Source organism: Oncorhynchus gorbuscha, linkage group LG24 (genome assembly GCF_021184085.1).
Source record: "Oncorhynchus gorbuscha isolate QuinsamMale2020 ecotype Even-year linkage group LG24, OgorEven_v1.0, whole genome shotgun sequence".
Classification (NCBI taxonomy): domain Eukaryota; kingdom Metazoa; phylum Chordata; class Actinopteri; order Salmoniformes; family Salmonidae; genus Oncorhynchus; species Oncorhynchus gorbuscha.
Genome location: NC_060196.1, coordinates 49446764 through 49469442, shown reverse-complemented (window position 1 = coordinate 49469442; position 22679 = coordinate 49446764). Strand labels below are relative to the sequence as shown.

At 43.3% G+C, this 22679-nt stretch overlaps 1 protein-coding gene across 1 annotated transcript; it reads right to left on the bottom strand.

Moving 5' to 3' along the window:
* Positions 1 to 217: 217 nt before the first annotated feature.
* On the bottom strand, positions 218 to 21974 carry LOC124012886 (histone acetyltransferase KAT2B). Its single transcript, XM_046326908.1, has 18 exons — positions 21651 to 21974; positions 19099 to 19225; positions 18778 to 18923; positions 18615 to 18701; positions 18331 to 18512; positions 17851 to 18042; positions 17643 to 17746; positions 9176 to 9301; positions 8791 to 8930; positions 7566 to 7774; positions 6285 to 6411; positions 5939 to 6049; positions 4417 to 4560; positions 4199 to 4313; positions 4016 to 4046; positions 3582 to 3645; positions 3407 to 3491; positions 218 to 2222 (listed from the first exon to the last, which is right to left on the bottom strand). Exons 1-18 carry the CDS (start codon positions 21849 to 21851, stop codon positions 2029 to 2031), a joined length of 2385 nt encoding a protein of 794 aa, XP_046182864.1. The 5' UTR covers positions 21852 to 21974; the 3' UTR covers positions 218 to 2028.
* Between the last annotated feature and the right edge of the window lie 705 nt (positions 21975 to 22679).

Sequence of the window (22679 nt, the reverse complement as noted above, 5' to 3'; positions counted from 1 at the left end):
CCCTTGCAGAGCAAGGGGAACCACTACTTCAAGGTCTCAGAGCGAGTGATGTAACCGATTGAAACGCTATTAGCGCGCACCACCGCTAACTAGCTAGCCATTTCACATCGGTTACATTAGTGCCATGTAGAAACAGGGCTTTTGCTCTACATAGATTTGCAAAGATCTGAACTTCTCAGTCAGTGTAATTTGCAGCAGCAAAAATAACTCCAATTCATTATTTTCACTTCTATTTTAATCAGTCTATAAAATCAGTTATAACTACGGCATTAAAAGCAATAGTACAAAGGCCATGTAATAACTCTTCCAGACATATCACAAAATCCAGATGTATCCTATAGTTTAAAAAGTACAAACATCTTTATACAAAACAGAAAAAACAAGATAGTACTGCACAATCTCTTTTCTTTTATCTTCAAAGTACAAAGGTAGCAATCTCCATTTGCTAGACAGAAATAATTAGGCAAAATAAATTAAGACCTTTTGTTAAGCATTATTCCTTTAAATTATAGTACATAAATAAGGATGAACTATACATAGTTAAATAAGCCATAGCGTGCATTTCCCTAAAAACACAAAACGGCTCGATGGAAAACAAAAATGTTGTTATTCACCATGTGGTGCTGAATAGTTGCTTGAAAAATAAATAAGGGCATTTCCATGGTCACCTTTTGCCTTATGGGACTTTTTACATGGACAAGCAAGACGGGTAACTTATATACAGTACATAGAAAATATACATTAAATAATTCAAGAGGTTTAACCTCTTGAATTACTTAATGTATACATGTGGATTTGAAATATAATTTTCCTTTTTTTGGCAGGATGAACTCTAATAACATACATAAACTTTGACCTCATACATTCTGAGACACAGACCTCGCATGACGTCATGCGTACACTCACACGCGCTTTAGGTAACACACACATACACATTAGAACTAATGACTGATTACTACGGCTCCTGAGGAGAGGTTTCCTCTAGGTACAGATCAAGGATCAGCTTCCTATCCCACAATCATAACGGTTACCATTAGTAGGGAAAATGCAAAACTGACTCTCGGGGCAACTTCACCCTGCACCATTACGACCCAGTAACACCAATCTGGAGACCGACAGACTGAATGGCTGAGTAACTGACTGGCTGATTATCCCTTCCTGTTTCTCCCAGACAGTCCAGTTGTTTACAGATGTGACGTCTACATGTAGTAGGACTGAATAGATGTAGGGTTAGGTTAGCTGTACAGGTGGAGTTTCTGCATGTAGTAGGACTCTGAATAGATGTAGGGTTAGGTTAGCTGTACAGGTGGAGTTTCTGCATGTAGTAGGACTCTGAATAGATGTAGGGTTAGGTTAGCTGTACAGATGGAGTTTCTGCATGTAGTAGGACTCTGAATAGATGTAGGGTTAGGTTAGCTGTACAGGTGGAGTTTCTGCATGTAGTAGGACTCTGAATAGATGTAGGGTTAGGTTAGCTGTACAGATGGAGTTTCTGCATGTAGTAGGACTCTGAATAGATGTAGGGTTAGGTTAGCTGTACAGGTGGAGTTTCTGCATGTAGTAGGACTCTGAATAGATGTAGGGTTAGGTTAGCTGTACAGGTGGAGTTTCTGCATGTAGTAGGACTCTGAATAGATGTAGGGTTAGGTTAGCTGTACAGGTGGAGTTTCTGCATGTAGTAGGACTCTGAATAGATGTAGGGTTAGGTTAGCTGTACAGGTGGAGTTTCTACATGACATCTATTTTCCTGAGTCAACAAAGACAAGGTGGAGCAAGGAGAAGCAGAGACTGATAAAACACAGTAAAAGACATAGGGGGCAGTATGACAAGGATAGAGAGAAGAGAGTGATAGTACAGCAGACATTGAGTATTCCAATTAACCTAAAACCCTCCTCCCTACACCATATCCTACTGGTCCTACTGTTTTTCTAGTTGACAAGAGTAGAAAAATAAAGACTAAGACAATAAAAACCTTTTGAAAATCATTAGAACTAAACCACACTCTCCCTTTAAGCCCCTCCCATCCCTTCACTTCTCAATGAGGCCCGCCTCCTTGGTCTTAGTGTAGAAGACCTTCTCTAGCAGGTTGGCACACTTGTAGTACTGGCTCTCTGGAGGGTTGTACTCTCGACAGTTGGTGAAGATGCGCTGCATGTCAGCCATGAAGAGCTTCCGCGTGGTGTAGTACCTGCTCTTCAGACGCTCAGACATCGTCTTCAGGTCTGGAGATAATCACACAATACAACATTAACATGAATCTTGACTAACCTCTAGTCTAAATGATGAAATGAAACCAAACCAAACTCTGATGTGATTAACCAAAAACACACTATGACCACACTAACCATTACATGTTGGTCTCTGACTAAGGTAACTATGCTCAATTCAAGTACCGTAATTTCCGGACTATAAGCCGCTACTTTATTCCCACGCTTTGAACCTCGCGGTTTATACAATGACGCGGCTAATTTATGGAATTTTCCCGCTTTCACAAGATTCATGCCGCCAAAAAACTGAGCACCGTCACATAATGTGACGTAAATCGAGCGCGCTCAAACTTCCCATCATTCTGATTACGGTAGTAATTTTGTCACCCTCATCATGGCAAAGACACAGAGAAATGCAAAAAGAAAAGAAAAGCTTTCAGAGGGAAGAAAAGCAGATGGCCCAAAGTATTTGCAGCCACTCGACATCAGTGTAAATCGTGCATTTAAGGTGGCGCTCCGTGTTCAGTGGGAGGCTTGGATGACAAGTGGGGAGAAATCCTTCACTAAAACGGGCCGCAGGCGAAGAGCATCTTATGGTCAAGTCTGCCAGTGGGTTCTGACAGCGTGGAGCATTGTCAAAAAATCCACTATCATCAACGGGTTTCGAAAGGCTGGACTGCTGCGTGTTGAAGGGGCAGCATGAGCTCAGCGGGGTATTTGCCTCCGGATGAAAGTGACGAGAGCGAAAATGAAAACGATCCAACATCGGATGAAGCCATTCTGAGAATATTCAACTCCGACACCGAAGGAAATGACTTCAGTGGTTTCAGTGCACAGGAGGAGGAAGATAGTGACCAATGACTTTCTTAGTAGGCCACTGTTTAATTTGTTACAAGCCGTGTTTCGTTAAAGCCTATTTATTTTTGTTACAAGCCGTGTTTCGTTTAAAGGCTGTGTAAAGTTAATTTGTTTCAATGTACCGGTAGACATGTAGACATTATAGACATGTGCGGCTTATTTATGTACAAAATCCATCTTTTTTAATAATTCAGTGGGTGCGGTTTATATTCAGGTGCGCTTAATAGTCCAGCAATTACGGTACCCATATTTGTTTTCTTACAAATGATGTACTGCTATATTCCTTCCCCTGAAGAGTTGAGCCAGGCACAGATGTGTTCCATATGTAGTGCCATACATACCCATGGGGAAGCGGATGACTTGGTAGTAGCCAGGAGCCTCAGTCTTCTTCACTGGTTCCATGAACGGCCAGGCATTCTGGTGACTCTATAACACATAACACATAGTGAGAAACCTGTGTGTGTACGTGCGCACGTTGGTGCATGCGAGTTATGTGCATGTGTGCGTGCCCCTCACTTTAACATGTTGTAAGATGGTCTTCAGTGTGCTGTACAGCTGATCTGGATCCTTCAGCTCCTTCCTGGGATCACAACAGGAAGTTATCACCTAATTTCCTGTCAGAGTTACCATAATGATAGCAGTGGTAGCTCACTAGTAAAGCCTTCGGACGAAACCCTCAAATCCTATTTTTTTCTGTTTACTAAAATGGTATGCACAATAGATGAGAATAAGCTGTTTACTAAAATGGTATGCACAATAGATGAGAATAAGCTGTTTACTAAAATGGTATGCACAATAGATGAGAATAAGATGTTTACTAAAATGGTATGCACAATAGATGAGAATAAGCTGTTTACTAAAATGGTATGCACAATAGATGAAAATAAGCTGTTTACTAAAATGGTATGCACAATAGATGAGAATAAGCTATAAGGAACTGAAAGACCCACCCTTTTCCCACTGGTTTCCATCCAGTTTCTCCTGGTGACAAAGAGGAGCTGAGTTAAATTAGAGACACTGTCCACACACTTCCTTCCTACCCCACTTCACTGCTACCTCTCTTTAGATTTGCCTTTGAACCTTTGCTGAAGGTAGACTAATTAGGCATATAATGACAGGGGGGGAAACTCAACGTATTCCAGGAATGCTCTCAATGGGAATCTGCCGAACTCCTTCCTTAAAACAGGAAAGTCCTGGGTAGACCTTTCTGATCTGAGCCTGCTTCCTTTCTATCAGTTTCTTTATGATCTGAGAGACAGAGAGAGAGGAAGACAGAAAGAGAGAAAATAGAGGTAACTCAATTTATTATACAGATAGACACGTTTGTAGGCACACACGCACACACACACACCTCCTTCTGTTTCTTGATGATGACAGAGAACTCGGTGTAAGGGATACTGGGGTTGAGCTCACAGCCCATCAGCGTCGCTCCCTCATAATCTTTGATGTAGCCCAGATACTTGGCCTTGGGAACCTTGATGTCTTTAGAGAAGCCCTGATACACAGAGAGACAGAGAGAAACAGAGAGAGAGACAGAGACAGAGACAGAGACAGAGACAGAGACAGAGACAGAGACAGAGACAGAGACAGAGACAGAGACAGAGAGAGAGAGAGAGAGACAGACAGACAGAGAGAGACAGAGAGAGACAGAGAGAGACAGAGAGAGACAGAGAGACAGAGAGACAGAGAGACAGAGAGACAGAGAGACAGAGAGACAGAGAGACAGACAGACAGACAGACAGACAGACAGACAGACAGACAGACAGACAGACAGACAGACAGACAGACAGACAGACAGACAGACAGACAGACAGACAGACAGACAGACAGACAGACAGACAGACAGACAGACAGACAGACAGACAGAGAGAGAGAGAAAGAGAAAGAGAAAGAGTGACAGACAGAGAAAGACAGAGACAGACAGATACACAGACAGACACAGACAGACAGAGAAACAGAGACAGAGACACAGACATAGAGACAGAGACAGAGAGACAGAGAGACAGAGAGAGAGAAGAGACAGAGAGACAGAGAGACAGAGAGACAAAGAGAGACAGACAGAGACAGACAGACAGACAGACAGACAGACAGAGAAACAGAGACAGAGACACAGACATAGAGACACAGAGACAGACACAGAGAGACAGACACAGAGAGACAGATACAGAGAGACAGACAGACAGAGAGACACAGATACAGAGACGGACAGAGAGAGACACACCGACAGAGAGAGAGAGAGACAGACAGAGACACAGACAGAGAGACAGAGAGAGACAGAGAGAGACACATACAGACAGAGAGAAACAGACAGACAGAGAGAGACACACAGAGCGAGACAGAGCTGTGAGAGAGGTCCAATTTCACAAAGACACCCAGTTTATTGATGTTTCCCTATGCTGGATTCTGGGTACTAACTTCTAAACTTGGGATAGGGCTAATTATCAGGTATCCTATTGAAATATTGAGTGCTTAGGTTTAGAGGGTCTACACCAGAAGAATGGTTACCTGTAGGAGGAAGTTATATGGTGGGTGCAATTAAGCTTGGAATGTGCTGAGTGTAGGGAAAGTGAGCACTTTGGGGTAGAGGTCAGGTCAGATGAAGTGAGGAAGAACAGATATCACTAAGGTTCTGTCTAGCAACAGAGATGCATTGGCTGTTCAGGTGTGTAGGTGGAAAGGTTAAATATCAGTGCTTGTGTTAAATGTTGTTGTCTAATGCAGCTGTATTGACCCTCTGGGAGAATAAACTTGGTTAAGCTTTCATAGTGTCCATTGAGTTTTATACTCTGAGAATTAGAACCTAACATCTAACATAACAAGATAACCAATAATGTCATTTGTTGATCTTCTTAAGCAGCCAATCATGTACTGACCTGCTTTTTGAAGTAGCCAATGGCGTACTCGTCTGCGTAGGTGAGGAAGTTAAGGATGTCGTGCTTGATGTGATATTCTTTCAGGTGGTTCATCAGGTGAGTGCCATACCCCTGGAAACGATAGGTAGGGGGTCAAAGGTAAAAACTTATCAATCAAGAAGAATGAGGTACATCCGTAAAGACCAACAGAAATTTGACTAGAAGGGGAACCGTAGCCTGGTCCCAGAACTGTTTGTTTGTGTATAGCGAAGTCCTATGGTCACTGTCATGTGGAACATTACCATAGGAGTTGGAAAGACGGTACAAACAGATCTGGGACCGGGCTAAAAGAGCTGCAGTCTCGTACCTTGACCTGCTCGTTGGAGGTGACGGCACAGAACACGATCTCTGTGAAACCCTGTGAGGGAAACATCCGAAAACAGATTCCTCCGATCACACGGCCATCTTTGATCAGCGACAGCGTCTTGTGCTTCCTGTTTGGAGAGGACATAAATAGTTCCCTTTTTCTTATTCACTTCAATGATAATGTCATCGCAACAACTCATACTACGGCCAGGTTCAATGGTTGCCATAACATTGAGGGGTCAAACATACTTGTAATGTAACATATCTATTTCTGTATCAATTATTATAAACCAAATAATGACATTTTGTTTACAACTGTAGAGCAACTTTATATAAAGCAGTGGTCACTAACCGGTTGATCTCTAAGCCATTCCTAGTTGATCACTACACATTTCTTAATAAACAACAACTATAAAGCCTTGCATTCCTATTTTTTCTATAATCGTTTTGCGCTGTTGTCGGGAGGTGCACTTGATTCATCAGCCCTAGCGCTCAGAAGGGAAAGTGTTCCCATTTTTAACCATTTCATGTCTCTGCACGGCAGGCACAGAGAGCATATCAAGTGCACTTATAGGCCTACCGCTAGACAATCAGATAGTTTAGATCACCGCGTAGACTGAGCCATAGACTGTAAAAAGAAGCCTCGACCGCACAGAGATTTCAAAACTTTTAAAACCTGACTTGAGAGAGACTCAACAAACACAGCAAAGAGTAAGTTCATGTTTGTCAACACTTTGTTCAATACTTTGATAAGACATCAAATGTGCGTTCTTCCTACTTCCACTCACCTTATAACCAGCACTGAGGCTGTATGAATGACTATAGCAAAGTGTTCCCATAAGCTTGTGTGTTTTTTAAAGAAAATTAAGCAAATGATTAAGCTCACTCAGCTGTGCCTCAAGTAATACAACACATGATCTATTACCAGTGTGATCATACACCTACATGTTTTAAATATAATTTCAAAATGGTCTGAGAACAACCACATTGGCAGGGAAATTCAAGCATAGTCAATATGCAGTGATAATGTATTGGGCCTGTATCCTTCTGCACAAACTTCATTGCTACAGAACTGTTTTTGATTGGTTAATGTTGCATTGGCATCAGTCATGTTAAAAAGATTCTGAGCAGTAGAGCTCAGCTTGCATTTTGAGTCAGAAAGTGATCTCCTCTCAGAAAAGGTTGATGACCCCTGATATAAATATTTTCTTTCTGTGCTACAAAGTTGGGACAATTTCTCTCTTTGGGGGCAAGCAGGGTCCATCTCTACCGTAACACTCACGGGTCGAAGACGAGGCGTGTGATGTACTCTTTGGGCATGCGAGGCAGCTGGTGGGAGAAGACGTTCTGGAGGCCCACCAACCACATCAGGATCCTTTTGTTGGGCTTCTGGTTGAGGGAGTTCCCGATGACGTGGAACTCTATCACCCCCCTCCTCTCCTCCAGGCGTGCCGCCTCATCACGGGCTGAGTGGGCCGACAGCAGGCTGGTCTGGGGGGTAGGGGATGACGTCAGCCTTACTCATCATCATCAAGTCCTATTAGAGTACTCATTCTGATTTAGCAGTGTTCCATCAGCAGCAGCAGTAGCTTCAACATCATCATCAACCTCTATAATACTGTCTATAAAACAATGACTTACAGGGGTGGGCAATCATAATCAGATATCCATGCACTAACTGATTTTTAACTGAGATGGAATAGAGTGTAACAGGCTGACAACACCGCACGCGACACGAGCGTTGCAAAACCACTTTTGAAATCTATGTTATTAATTTATTGCACACACACCGCTCGCGACCGTCTGCATTGCCAATGGCTAAAATAGAAGTCCTTTCTATTTCTGACGCAGATCGCGCTGCAAGTCCTGCCTCTCCCATCTCCTCATTGGTTATACCCACGTGGGTGACTGAAAGACGAACGAGGTCAGTGGCGGTAATGCACCTAATTTATGAAAGTTGCCAATCGAAATAGAAGGTCAAGAGAAGAAAAATCCTGGAAGGAAGAGAGATGACTAGAAACAATTCGGTTGACCGTTTTATGTGTGGATTAATTGACGGAGTAGAGGACCTTGTGCATTTCAGGTAAAATAACAACTCCATGTTTATATTCCAGGACAAATTAGCTAGCAACAACAAGCTAGCTAAATAGGAAAAATTAGCTAGCAAGTGCAAGCTATCTAGCTAAATTGCCATACATGTTTAATGCTTTTTGACCTGTCCCCAAATTAATATAATTGGTTCAGAGGTTGTTTTGATATTTTAACCTGCGTGTCATGATCGCATTTGGTGTAGGGGGACAAAATAAATGTATGCACGATGGCGCACACGCACAGCCGGTTTGGGTTCCGTGTTAAGCTCTGGAATTATTGATGAATATATTTACATTTACATTTACATTTAAGTCATTTAGCAGACGCTCTTATCCAGAGCGACTTACAAATTGGTGCATTCACCTTAAGACATCCAGTGGAACAGTCACTTTACAATACTGAGCGTTTGATGTTACCTCTGGTCCCAGCATGGAGGTCGGGTCAGTAATGGTTGCCATGACTTCGTTGATGAGTTCCATGGGGATGTCGCCGATGATCCTGAGCTTCTTAGTTTCATCATGGAGGATGGGCTCCGATGGCTTCCTCTTCTGCCCACCTACACAGGTAGATCATATGTCAAGTTGCCCATAGAAACTGATCTAAGGCCAGATTATTTATTTGAATTTTTTTTACCCTTATTTTACCAGGTAAGTTGACTAAGAGCACATTCTCAATTACAGCAACAACCTGGGGAATCGTCTCAGGGGAGAGGAGGAGGAAAGGATGAGCCTAATGGTTAAGATGATCATTTCTGGTGGGTAAATTGATCCTAGATCTGTGTCTAAAGCCTGTTGTGTTTACCTGGGCTGGGTTCCAGAGCAGAGGCTGTCTTCCTGGCAGGACTGACACTGCCACAGCTATATGGGTCCACTGATACTGGGCTGGTGCTGTAGTACAGAGGCCTGGCCACCGGGGGCGCACTGATCACTGTCATTATAGACAGGTGAGACCAGATTAATTTAACAGTGGAGAGAAGCACTCATATCAATCACATCACATCTTTGAAATAGAGAGCATCACAAGTTATGGGCTAAACAAGGAAGTGAGTTACAAAAATAATATGATTGCTGTGCAGGGTTGCCAGGTCTAGCTAGAATTTCCAGCCCAATGACCACTCAAAACCCACCCAAAAGGCCTGAAAACTAGCCCATTTAAAAAAAAAATCCAGTAAAAGAGAAGTTGCCATATTTATACAATAAACCCTTTTTCCATAACATTATCAAGGCAATTAAGAAGGAATATCGTAGTAATTTCTAACAACGTTAGAAGCAAAATGAGATTTTCCTCAAAATAATAATTATTGCGAACTATGACATGACGTACTGAAGGAATTTGAATATTTTGGAAGAGTAAATGTAATTCGCTCTTATTAAATTTGCCTTATCCTTTTTCTTCAATGATGTTGATTTAACTTGTTTGACTGCTATGATTAAGCAATAAGATACAAGGGGGGGGGGTATATATACATTTACATTTAAGTCATTTAGCAGGCCAATATACAGTACCACGGCTAAGGGCTGTTCTTAAGCATGACGTAACACGGAGTGCCTGGATACGGTCATTAGCCGTGGTATATTGGCCATATACAACAAACCCCGGGCTGCCTTTTTGCCATCATAAACTGGTTGCCAATGTAATTAGTACAGTAAAAAAATGGTATATGGTCTGATATACCACGGCTTTCAGCCAATCAGCATTCAGGGCTTGAACCAGGTTTATAATTGTATATATATCCCCTTTGCACATGTGCATAACTATGCAAGAGTGATAAAAGTTGGACATCTCGAAATCTCTGAGCAAGAAACTTTGACGAACATAAAAAACTAATGTCATGCTATTTTCTGGCAATTGTGCTGTTATTATGTGCTAGATGTTAAAACTACAAACAGTCAAATGGCCCATTTTCAAGATTGACTTGTCATTTCAATAGGCATAGGCTAGTGACTAAAATCTGGGTTTAGAATTGTACTTAAATTTCACCATGGTTTGCTTAGCCTATAGCCCCCGATAGACCAACATCTCATTTCAGGATAATCTACTGTAGCCTAGACAAAATGTAGGCAAGATGTAAACTGAACAATTTAGCAGCATGCTTAGTTCAAATTAACAGACTCAATTATTCAACATGAATAGCTTGGTGATTGCTGGAATAGGCTACTGAGCATGAGATCGTAATTTCATTCACTGAATTGATCACCCCTTTGGCCCTCCCCACCAGAAACAGCCTGCCTTACTGTCAGCAGCAGGTCAGTGAAAGAGAACTTTTTTAAGAGAAATGCCATGGCGGCCGCGGTGCTACTTAGAAATAGCCCTAAAACACGCAAACAATACATTTTCACCCACAACTTCGTTTTTAAAGTAGCCTGATTTTGTCGGTAAAACCACAAATATGGCAACACTGTTGCTGTGATAGAAATGTATGGATTTTCGCCATTTTTAAAAGTCCAATCCAATACAGCTGTAGCAGGCTTGCACCCTCTCCCGCCTCAATTTCAACCACACCCCTTTCAAGTCCCACTTTGAGGCAAAATGTTCCCACGCCAGGAGCCTGGGGACGCTGTTAATGGGTATCATGCCAAGTTACATGGTCTGTAACCTGATTTGATGTGAGAAATCAGAGTATGAGGGCTGCGTTGTATGTACATGTGCCCAGGAAACAGCAAACTTCCAGGGTCCAGGGCCAACTCCTTCTTGACATCTTGGTCCAAGGACATTAGTATTTGACACATTTTGGGACAACTAAAAACAGGCATGCCAAACTAAAGAGTCAAAACCAAACAAAAGGCCTCATGGCCACCAAACAAACCAGCAGCCTCACAGCTCTGCCAGCTGGGACAGACTAATAAGAATAATAATCACCCTAAACACCTGCACCTGATGTGCTTATGAAGGCTTCCTAGCAGAGCCCTGGCCTTGACTCGGTTGGTGCTGCCACCTGGTGATGGGGTGTGGAACTGTATCCTGGTAGTGCAGGGTTCTTCAACCTTTTGTTGCATAGGGACCCCCTCCCATGCAAACCGGCGACCGAGGGACACTCATCATATGTTAGCAAAAACAATTTATTCACATGTCTTGTCTTATCATCAGGTGAATGATAATGGCAAGGATAAGTAATAAACATTTTAATATGAATAGATTTGGTATAGTTTTCTATGTTTTTGACCTCCCCACATTATAATTGGAAGAATAAGTGTAAAATCTAGCATAACCTATTAGCTAGACATCCAAACACATTTTCGCTAAAGAGAAGCAGTTTAAATGGCTGAACAAAGGTTATTCATGTGTTGGCAAACATGTATGTTCAAGTCAAGAAAACTTACCAGCAGACAGCGGCACTTGTCGCAATGGAAGCCTACTGACTGGTAGCCTAATGACTGGTAGCCTACTGACCGGTAGTCTATTGACCGATAGTCTATTGACCGATAGTCTATTGACCGATAGCCTAATGACTGGTAGTCTACTGACCGGCAGTCTATTGACCGGTAGTCTATTGACCGGTAGTCTATTGACCGGTAGTCTATTGACCGATAGTCTATTGACCGATAGCCTATTGACCGATAGTCTATTGACTGGTAGTCTATTGACCGGTAGTCTATTGACCGGTAGTCTACTGACCGGTAGTCTATTGACCGATAGTCTATTGACCGATAGCCTATTGACCGATAGTCTATTGACCGGTAGTCTATTGACCGGTAGTCTATTGACCGGTAGTCTACTGACCGGTAGCCTATTGACCGGTAGTCTATTGACCGATAGCCTATTGACCGGTAGTCTATTGACCGGTAGTCTATTGACCGATAGTCTATTGACCGATAGCCTATTGACCGGTAGTCTATTGACCGGTAGTCTATTGACCGATAGCCTATTGACCGGTAGTCTATTGACCGGTAGTCTATTGACCGATAGCCTATTGACCGGTAGTCTATTGACCGGTAGTCTATTGACCGGTAGTCTATTGACCGATAGTCTATTGACCGATAGTCTATTGACTATTGACTGGTAGTCTATTGACCGGTAGTCTATTGACCGGTAGTCTATTGACCGATAGTCTATTGACCGATAGCCTATTGACCGATAGTCTATTGACCGGTAGTCTATTGACCGATAGTCTATTGACTGGTAGTCTATTGACCGGTAGTCTATTGACCGATAGCCTATTGACCGATAGCCTAATGACTGGTAGCTTACTGACCGGTAGTCTACTACTGACCGGTAGTCTACTGACCGGTAGTCTACTGACCGGCAGTCTACTGACCGGCAGTCTACTGACCGGTAGCCTATTGACCGATAGCCTAATGACTGGTAGTCTACTGACCGGTAGCCTATTAACTGGTAGCCTATTGACCGGTAACCTATTGACCGGTAGCCTATTAACTGGTAGCCTATTGACCGGTAGTCTACTGACCGGTAGCCTATTGACTGGTAGCCTATTGACCGATAGCCTATTAACCGGTAGCCTATTAACTGGTAGCCTATTGACTGGTAGCCTATTGACCGGTAGTCTACTGACCCAGCAGTCTACTGACCGGTAGCCTATTCACCGATAGTCTACTGACCGGTAGCCTATTGACTGGTAGCCTATTGACCGGTAGCCTATTGACTGGTAGCCTATTGACCGGTAGCCTATTGACCGGTAGCCTATTAACTGGTAGCCTAATACCTGGTAGCCTATTGACCGGTAGTCCGGTAGCCTATTGACTGGTAGCCTATTGACTGGTAGCCTATTGACTGGTAGCCTATTGACCGGTAGCCTATTAACCGGTAGCCTATTGACTGGTAGCCTATTGACCGGTAGCCTATTAACCAGTAGCCTATTAACTGGTAGCCTATTGACTGGTAGCCTATTGACCGGTAGTCTACTGACCCGGCAGTCTACTGACCGGTAGCCTATTGACTGGTAGCCTATTGACCGGTAGCCTATTAACCGGTAGCCTATTAACTGGTAGCTTATTGACCGGTAGCCTATTAACTGGTAGCCTATTGACCGATAGCCTATTAACTGGTAGCCTATTGACCGGTAGCCTATTGACTGGTAGCCTATTAACTGGTAGCCTATTGACCGGTAGTCTACTGACCGGTAGCCTATTGACTGGTAGCCTATTAACTGGTAGCCTATTGACCGGTAGCCTATTGACTGGTAGCCTATTAACTGGTAGCCTATTGACCGGTAGCCTATTGACTGGTAGCCTATTAACTGGTAGCCTATTGACCGGTAGCCTATTGACTGGTAGCCTATTAACTGGTAGCCTATTGACCGGTAGTCTACTGACCGGTAGCCTATTGACTGGTAGCCTATTGACCGGTAGCCTATTGACTGGTAGCCTATTGACCGGTAGCCTATTGACCGGTAGCCTATTAACTGGTAGCCTAATACCTGGTAGCCTATTGACCGGTAGTCCGGTAGCCTATTGACTGGTAGCCTATTGACCGGTAGCCTATTGACCGGTAGTCTATTGACTGGTAGCCTATTGACCGGTAGCCTATTAACTGGTAGCCTATTAACTGGTAGCCTATTGACCGGTAGTCTACTGACCCGGCAGTCTACTGACCGGTAGCCTATTGACCGATAGTCTACTGGCCGGTAGCCTATTGACTGGTAGCCTATTGACCGGTAGCCTATTGACCGGTAGCCTATTAACTGGTAGCCTATTGACCGGTAGCCTATTGACCGGTAGCCTATTGACTGGTAGCCTATTGACTGGTAGCCTATTGACCGGTAGCCTATTGACTGGTAGCCTATTAACTGGTAGCCTATTGACCGGTAGTCTACTGACCGGTAGTCTACTGACCGGTAGCCTATTGACTGGTAGCCTATTGACCGGTAGCCTATTGACCGGTAGCCTATTGACCGGTAGTCTATTGACCGGTAGCCTATTGACCGGTAGCCTATTGACCGGTAGTCTCCTAACCGGTAGCCCAATGACCGGTAGTCTATTGACTGGTAGCCTATTGACCGGTAGCCTATTGACTGGTAGCCTATTGACCGGTAGCCTATTGACCGGTAGCCTATTAACTGGTAGCCTATTAACTGGTAGCCCAATGACCGGTAGTCTATTGACTGGTAGTCTATTCGTGGGTGCTTTTACAAAGCATATGTCAGATACTCCAGTGAGTGTAATCTACTCAATATTAGGAGTTGATAAATAAAGTTGAAATCTTTCGACGTACACTACCGTTCAAAAGTTTGGGGTCACTTAGAAATCTCCTTGTTTTTTAAAGAAAATCACATTTTTTGTCCATTAAAATAATATAATATTGATCAGAAATACAAAGTAAACATTGCTAATGTTGTAAATGACTATTGGAGCTGGAAACGGCTGATTTTTAATGGAATATCTACATAGGCGTACAGAAGCCCATTATCAACAACCATCACTCCTGTGTCCCAATGGCACGTTTTGTTAGCTAATCCAAATTTATAATTTTAAAAGGCTAATTGATCAGTAGAAAATCCTTTTGCAATTATGTTAGCACAGCTGAAAACTGTTGTTCTGATTAAAGCAATAAAACTGGCCTTCTTTAGACTAGTTAAGTATCTGGAGCATCAGTGTTGGTGGGTTCGATTACAGCCTCAAAATGGCCAGAAACAAATAACTTTCTTGACAAACTCGTCAGTCTATTCTTGTTCTGAGAAATGAACGCTATTCTATGCGAGAAATTGGCAAGAAACTGAAGATCTCTTACAACGCTGTGTACTACTCCCTTCACAGAACAGTGCAAACTGGCTCTAACCAGAATAGAAAGAGGAGTGGGAGGCCCCGGTGCACAAATGAGCAAGAGGACAAGTACATTAGTGTCTAGTTTGAGAAACAGATGCCTCACAAGTCCTCAACTGGCAGCTTCATTGAATAGTACCCGCAAAACACCAGTCTCAACGTCAACAGTGAAGAGGTGACTCCTGGATGCTGGCCTTCTAGGCAGAGTTCCTCTGTCCAGTGTCTGTGTTCTTTTGCCAATCTTAATATTTTATTTTTATTGGCCAGATATGGCTTTTATTTGCAACTCTGCCTAGAAGGCCAGCATCCCAGAGTTTCCAGCTACAATAGTCATTTACAACATGAATAATGTCTACACTGTACTTCTGATCAATTTGATGTTATTTTAATGGACCAAAAATGTGAAATGTGATTTCAAAAACAAGGACATTTCTAAGTAACCTCAAACTTTTCAATGGTAGTGTATGTAATTCAAAATGTGTTTATTCCGTTGTTGCTAGCGATATTCATAAAAAACATTAAAAATATATATATAGTACTAGTCAAAAGTTTGTACACACCTACTCATTCAAGGGTTTTTCTTTAATTTTACTATTTTCTCAATTGTAGAATAATAGAGAAGTAATCTAAACTTTGAAATAACACATATGGAATCATGTAGTAACCAAAAAAGTGTTAAACAAATCAACATTTATTTTGGATTCTTCAAAGAAGCCACCCTTTGTCTTGATGACAGCTTTGCACACTCTTGGCATTCTCTCAACCACCTCCATGAGGTAGTCACATTGAATGCATTTCAATTAACAGGTGTGCCTTGTTAAAAGTTAATTTGTGGAATTTCTTTCCTTCTTAATGCGTTTGAGCCAATCAGTTGTGTTGTGACAAGGTAGGGGTGGTATACAGAAGATAGTATTTTTCCAAATAGGGCGGCTAAGTCCATATTATGGCAAGAACAGCTCAAATAAGCAAAGAAAAACAAATGTCCATCATTACTTTAAGACATGAAGTCCAGTCAATGCAGAACATTTCAAGAACTGAAAGTTTCTTTAAGTGCAGTCGCAAAAACCATCAAGCGCTATGATGAAACTGGCTCTCATGAGGACCACCACAGGAATGGAAGACTCAGAGTTACCTCTGCTGCAGAGGATAAGTTCATTAGAGTTAGCTACATCTCAGATTGCAACCCAAATAAATGCTTCACAGAGTTCAAGTAACAGACACATCTGTGACGACCCTCCCACTCTGTCTGCCGAATTCTTTCTCTTTGCTCTTGTTTTCCTTAATAGGAAGTCGGTGGGCGGAGCCGGGAGGGTCATCAGAGAAATGGGACACACCTGGGCTCGAGTGTGTCCCAGGATAAATGCACCTTTTCCCCATTCATTGGGGAGACTCTCTCCATGCAGACACTGATAGATTTTGTTTGTGGATTTTTTTTGTGGCTGTTTTTGTTTGTTTGCGTAGGCACCTTTCAACACCCTTCATTATCACATTTATGCACACAACCACTCATTTACACTACTGATTACTGACTACACACACACACACCATTGTTAATTGTATTTTAGCTTACTTTAGTTAATAAATATATTTTGTTATTCCTTATCTCCACGTTGTCTCCCTTTTTGTTAAGGGGTTCGTGACACATCTCAACATCAACTGTTCAGATGAGACTGCATGAATCAGGCCTTCATGGTCGAATTGCTGCAAAGAAACCATTACTAAAAGACACCAATAAGACGAGACTTGCCTGGGCCAAGAAAAATGAGCAATGGACATTAGACTGGTGAAAATCTATCCTTTAGTCTGATGATGTGAGATTTTTGGTTCCAATTGCTGTGTCATTGTGAGACGCAGACTAGGTGAACCGATGATCTCCGCATGTGTGGTTCCCACCGTGAAGCATGGAGGAGGTGGTGTGTGGGTGCTGCAGTGATACGCCATTCCATCTTTTTTTGCACTTAGTGGGACTATCATTTGTTTTTCCACAGGACAATGACCCAACACACCTCCAGGCTGTGTAAGGGCTATTTGAGCAAGGAGCAAGGAGAGTGATGGAGTGCTGCATCAGATGACCTGGCCTCCACAATCACCCGACCTTGACCCAATTGAGATGGTTTGTGATGATTTAGAATGAAGAAAAAGTAGCCAACAAGTGCTCAGCATTTGTGGGAACTCCTTCAAGACTGTTGGAAAAGCATTCCAGGTGAAGCTGGTTGAGAGAATGCCAAGAGTGTGCAAAGATGTTGTCAAGGCAAAGGGTGTCTACTTTGAAGAATATAAAATATATTTTGATTGGTTACTTTATGATTCCATGTGTGTTATGTCATAGTTTTAATTAATTCACTAGTATTCTACAATGTAGAAAATAGTCAAAATAAAGAAAAACCCTTGAATGACTAAGTGTGTCCAAACTTTAAACTGGTACTGTATATTTTCATAGAGCCCCCCGGTTGTAAATACCCCTGTTCTAGTATGTTGCCTAATTGTGTGTTAACACTAAACTACCCCCCATATCATATCACTGCTACAGTTCAAGGGTCAGGTGTGTTTACCTGTATGGATGGGGATCTGTCCTCCTGTGGATCCAACCAGGAAGTCTTCGCTCCAGATGGGAGAGCTGTGACTGTACACTTCCTCCTCCAACATGGACAGGAATCTACAGCACACAGATGTCTTCATCACACCTACTGTTGACAGAGACTAGGAATCCTCCTCTACCTCGTGTGTGTGTGTGCTCGATGCCCTCAGTGTGTCTCTTACTTGGGAAAGTGTGTAAGGATGAGAGTGCGTTTCTCCGGGGGTAACGTATCCTTCTCCTGCCTGGCCTGCTCTAGCAGCTGTTTCCTCATCACAGTGAAGACTGAGCCCAGCAGGGTCCGACCGAAGATCTGGGTCATTTCGTACCGCGGTAGACTGTCACAGAACTGGGGGACATTGCAGTAGCACAGCCATCTGGGGGGAAAAACACACCACAAAAATATGGGCTTGATTATGGGTTATAATGTTGATACAATTTCAATGAAATGTGTGCATCATCTATTGGTATGAAGAGGTTTTCATCGGCTCTAGGAGGACAATGTATCTCTTGGTACCAAGGTTCAAGTTACGGGTGTACTGGGCACTAAACACACCAGAGTTACAGTAATCGATGTTTAAGTGTTTGTGAAATGAAGGTGGGCACATCATCATCAAGTGTGCCTGCCAGCAATTGCAATTGAATCATCAAAAGGCGCCTGCTACCTGGTGTAGTTGACTTTGTACCCGGCAGCATCATCAGCAGGCGCCCGCTGTCGTCTCTGTGAGGGCGTCTCCAGCTGCCAGTAGTTGATCTGGTTGAGGAACATCTTGGCCAGCTCCACAATGGTCTGACGCTCCTTGGAGGGAAGATGGCTGAACTTGTACTGGACAAAGTTATTCACCCCCTGTTGAAGACACAGAGATCATGTAAACAACATATAATGTCTACATCTTGTGGAAGTCTGATCTAAATGTGTCACTTTTCCTCAGAGTGTGTGTGCACTTGCCTGTTCGATGCTGGGTTTCTCAAAGGGAGGACTTTCCTGCGCCTCCACCACAGGTTTGCCCATCTGTAGGATGCATTTCCTCAACAGCTGAAGGAGAAAGAAGAAATTGTGAAACCGATGCACTGAAAGTAATGTGTTGTAGACATGTTGAGCTGTGGCCTACCTTGAATAGGGAGAAGTAGACTTGTTTGGTGTCAGCATCCTCTTCTTTGTGAACACATGTGTACAGGTACTCCACATCTAGGACTATACCCAGAAGCCTGTTCATCTCCTCCTCTGAGACGTTCTCTAGGTGGGTTACATGGTCACCTGAGAGGGAGATAAAGAGTCAGAGAGAGAGAGAGAGAGAGAGAGAGAGAGAGAGAGAGAGAGAGAGGACAGACTTTATTTTGTTTCTCTGACTAATGTACCTCTGAAAACCTCCTTTATTACCTGGCTTTTCTAGAACATTACATCTGCCTGTACCATCTACCCCTAGTCTTACCCAGTGTGTGGGAACAACTGCGGCAGGGCTCCTGCAGGTTGACAGTGTTGGGCTGCTGGTCCGTACGGGGAGGCGTGGGAGGGGGGTTCTGGCTCTTCCAGCCGTTACACTTACAGGCCCCCTCAGCCTACAGCAAAGGGTCACAAGGATTATAAAGCCACATAAGCACACAGACAATGATGTTGCTCTTGGTGCGGGCGATTCCCTGATCCACCTCTACGCAGACGACACCATTCTATATACTTCCGGCCCGTCCTTGGACACTGTGCTATCTATCCTCCAAATGAGCTTCAATGCCATACAACACTCCTTCCGTGGCCTCCAACTGCTCTTAAACGCTAGTAAAACCAAATGCATGCTTTTCAACCATTCGCTGCCTGCACCCGCACGCCTGAACAGCATCACCACCCTGGATGGTTCCGACCTTGAATATGTAGACATCTATAATAATATATATAATATATGCCATTTAGCAGACGCTTTTATCCAAAGCGACTTACAGTCATGTGTGCATACATTCTACGTATGGGTGGTCCCGGGAATCGAACCCACCACCCTGGCGTTACAAGCGCCATGCTCTACCAACTGAGCTACAGAAGGACCACTATAAGTACCTAGGTGTCTGGCTAGACTGTAAACTCTCCTTCCAGACTCATATCAAACATCTCCAATCGAAAATCAAATCAAGAGTCGGCTTTCTATTCCGCAACAAAGCCTCCTTCACTCACGCCGCCAAACTTACCCTAGTAAAACTGACTATCCTACCGATCCTCGACTTTGGCGATGTCATCTATAAAATTGCTTCCAACACTCTACTCAGCAAACTGGATGCAGTTTATCACAGTGCCATCCGTTTTGTCACTAAAGCACCTTATACCACCCACCACTGCGACTTGTATGCTCTAGTCGGCTGGCCCTCGCTACATATTGGTCGCCAGACCCACTGACTCCAGGTCATCTACAAGTCCATGCTAGGTAAAGCTCCGCCTTATCTCAGTTCACTGGTCACGATGGCAACACCCATCCGTAGCACGCGCTCCAGCAGGTGTATCTCACTGATCATCCCTAAAGCCAACACCTCATTTGGCCGCCTTTCATTCCAGTTCTCTGCTGCCTGTGACTGGAACAAATTGTAAAAATCGCTGAAGGTGGAGACTTTTATCTCCCTCACCAACTTCAAACATCTGCTATCTGAGCAGCTAACCGATCGCTGCAGCTGTACATAGTCTATTGGAAAATAGCCCACCCATTTTCACCTACCTCATCCCCATACTGTTTTTATTTCTTTACTTTTCTGCTCTTTTGCACACCAATATTTCTACCTGTACATGACCATCTCATAATTTATCACTCCAGTGTTAATCTGCAAAATTGTAATTATTCGCCTACCTCCTCATGCATTTTGCACACAATGTATATAGACTCCCCTTTTTTTCTACTGTGTTATTGACTTGTTAATTGTTTACTCCATGTGTAACTCGGTGTTGTCTGTTCACACTGCTTTGCTTTATCTTGGCCAGGTCGCAGTTGCAAATGAGAACTTGTTCTCAACTAGCCTACCTGGTTAAATAAAGGTGAAATAAATAAAAAATTAAAAAACATGCTATTTCATGTTTATAAACCTGTTTAACTTCTCTATGTCATAAGTTGACAAGTGATGGACAGCTTGGTAAACAAGTGGCATACTAGCGCTAACTTTGCTGCTGATATCTACTTGATTGAGGAAAATGTACTTACTATGACTGAGATATGTGGTTGTCTCACCTAGCTATCTTAAAGGGAAAATCTACTCAAGACTATAATTTAGTATTTTTTGAGTGGATTTTCCCTTTAAGATGAATGCACTACCTGTAAGTCGGTCTGGATAAGAGCCTCTGCTAAAGATAAATTACTCAAACGTATATGTAAAACGCATAGCTAAATCCGCGCCTGGTGGGACAGCCCTCTTACTACAAGTGCTACATATCTGTTATTATTTTCAGCTGGAGCTGCGCACAGGAGCATGCGCCGATGAACAACAACAAACTCCGCCCCCCAACAGCTGTCACCCTGTCAAAACAAAGACGTCTCTCCTTGCAGATGTTATATAAACGCAATAAATACTTAATAGTTTAAAACGCCGCGCCATGCTGACAGACAGCAAAAACACTGTCACTTTTCCAGAGGGGTGAATTACACTCCGCACACTCCCCCTAGCTTGGAGTCATTCAGGCTATGCACCACCATGCAAAACCTGAATTTGTCAAAGCGCAAGGAATGTTTAAATCTACTCTCCCGCCTAGAAAGAAACATTGTAATAGTAAATATGGGAGCGCCAGACTGAACATGTTGCCGTTTTTGGTCCTGATATTATTTTCCAAAAGGAACATTTTGCATAAATAGAGAATGAGGGATATGAAAAAATATATATATTGTGCGGCAATGGCTTCCTTTACTGCGCTTGCATTATACCAGCACTGCAAACCAACAAGCCTTTGAAGCACAATCTATTTGCAAAACATTGAAACATTTATAATAATTTCTAAATAATTTAATAATGGACGACATACTACCTTGCAAGAGGAATACACTCCGAGCTTCTCCAGTTTCTTAGGGCGCGGGGAGGAGCGGAGCTGCGCCTTCTTCGCCGCGATTCGTGCCGATCCTACCGTGGCGCCCGAACCCTCCGTTCCCCCGGCTCCCGGAGCCGCAGGAGCCGATCCCGCCGCACCGATGGCCGGGGAGCCCTGCTGAACACCTGCGCCCTCGGACATCCTCGATACCGAGACCGAACGCGATCCCCGACCCTGGAGCTAAAACGTTAAAATGTCCCGTTCTCTATTACACTACGCTTAAATCAGACATGGCGCTCATCCCTACTTTTTTTATTTGTCATTGTAGGTCCGTTTTTTCTCCACTAGGGGTGACAAAAATTGGTATTCCAGTAGGCTATGAATCAGGGGAGAGGTCACAAAAAATGTAACAATTTGAAGCAAGAATTTCAAGGTCAAACGTAACCGAGCAGTGACAAGTGGTGTCAGAAACCGTCATAGGCATAACAGTAGGCCCAGGCCTGCATTAATCTACCGAAATGGGAAGGGCAGACAAAAGCTGCTCCTGATGTCTGCCTTACAAATACCACAATAATGTAACAGGCCTTGTAGTTACAGGAGTAGCTAAATGTTATGTTTCCTATCATAGGCCCATTATTACATTTTACAACATAGTTTTGTTATTCTGACCTGATAATATTCAGTCATCATAACTTCTTGTCTGTAAGCTGTCGGGGCTGCTTTCTGAGAGCCAGGGTGAGGACAAGTTTGATATTTATTTAACTAGGCAAGTCAGTTAAGAAAAAAAATCTTATTTACAATGATGGCCTACGCTGGCCAAACACTAACGACGCTGGGCCAATTGTGTGCCGCCCTATGGGACTTCCAATACAGCCTGGTAACACCTAGCACTGAGTGCCTTAGACCGCTGCGCCACTCAGGGGGAGGGGGGGGGGGGTCAAATCAAATCATGACGTTGAAGCTCTATAAAGATGCCCGATTGTCTTTACATGGAATTCCTAGTTGGATGACCGTTCAGAAGATATTTCT

Excerpts from the sequence above, each read along its gene's own strand:
- LOC124012886 (XM_046326908.1), bottom strand. The coding sequence starts at position 21,851 with ATGTCCGAGGGCGCAGGTGTTCAGCAGGGCTCCCCGGCCATCGGTGCG. Across the intron at positions 18,513-18,614 it reads AGAAACCCAGCATCGAACAG|GGGGTGAATAACTTTGTCCA; the intron begins GCAAGTGCACAC and ends TGTCTTCAACAG. Across the intron at positions 6,412-7,565 it reads ACACGCCTCGTCTTCGACCC|GAAGCACAAGACGCTGTCGC; the intron begins GTGAGTGTTACG and ends CTCTCCAAACAG.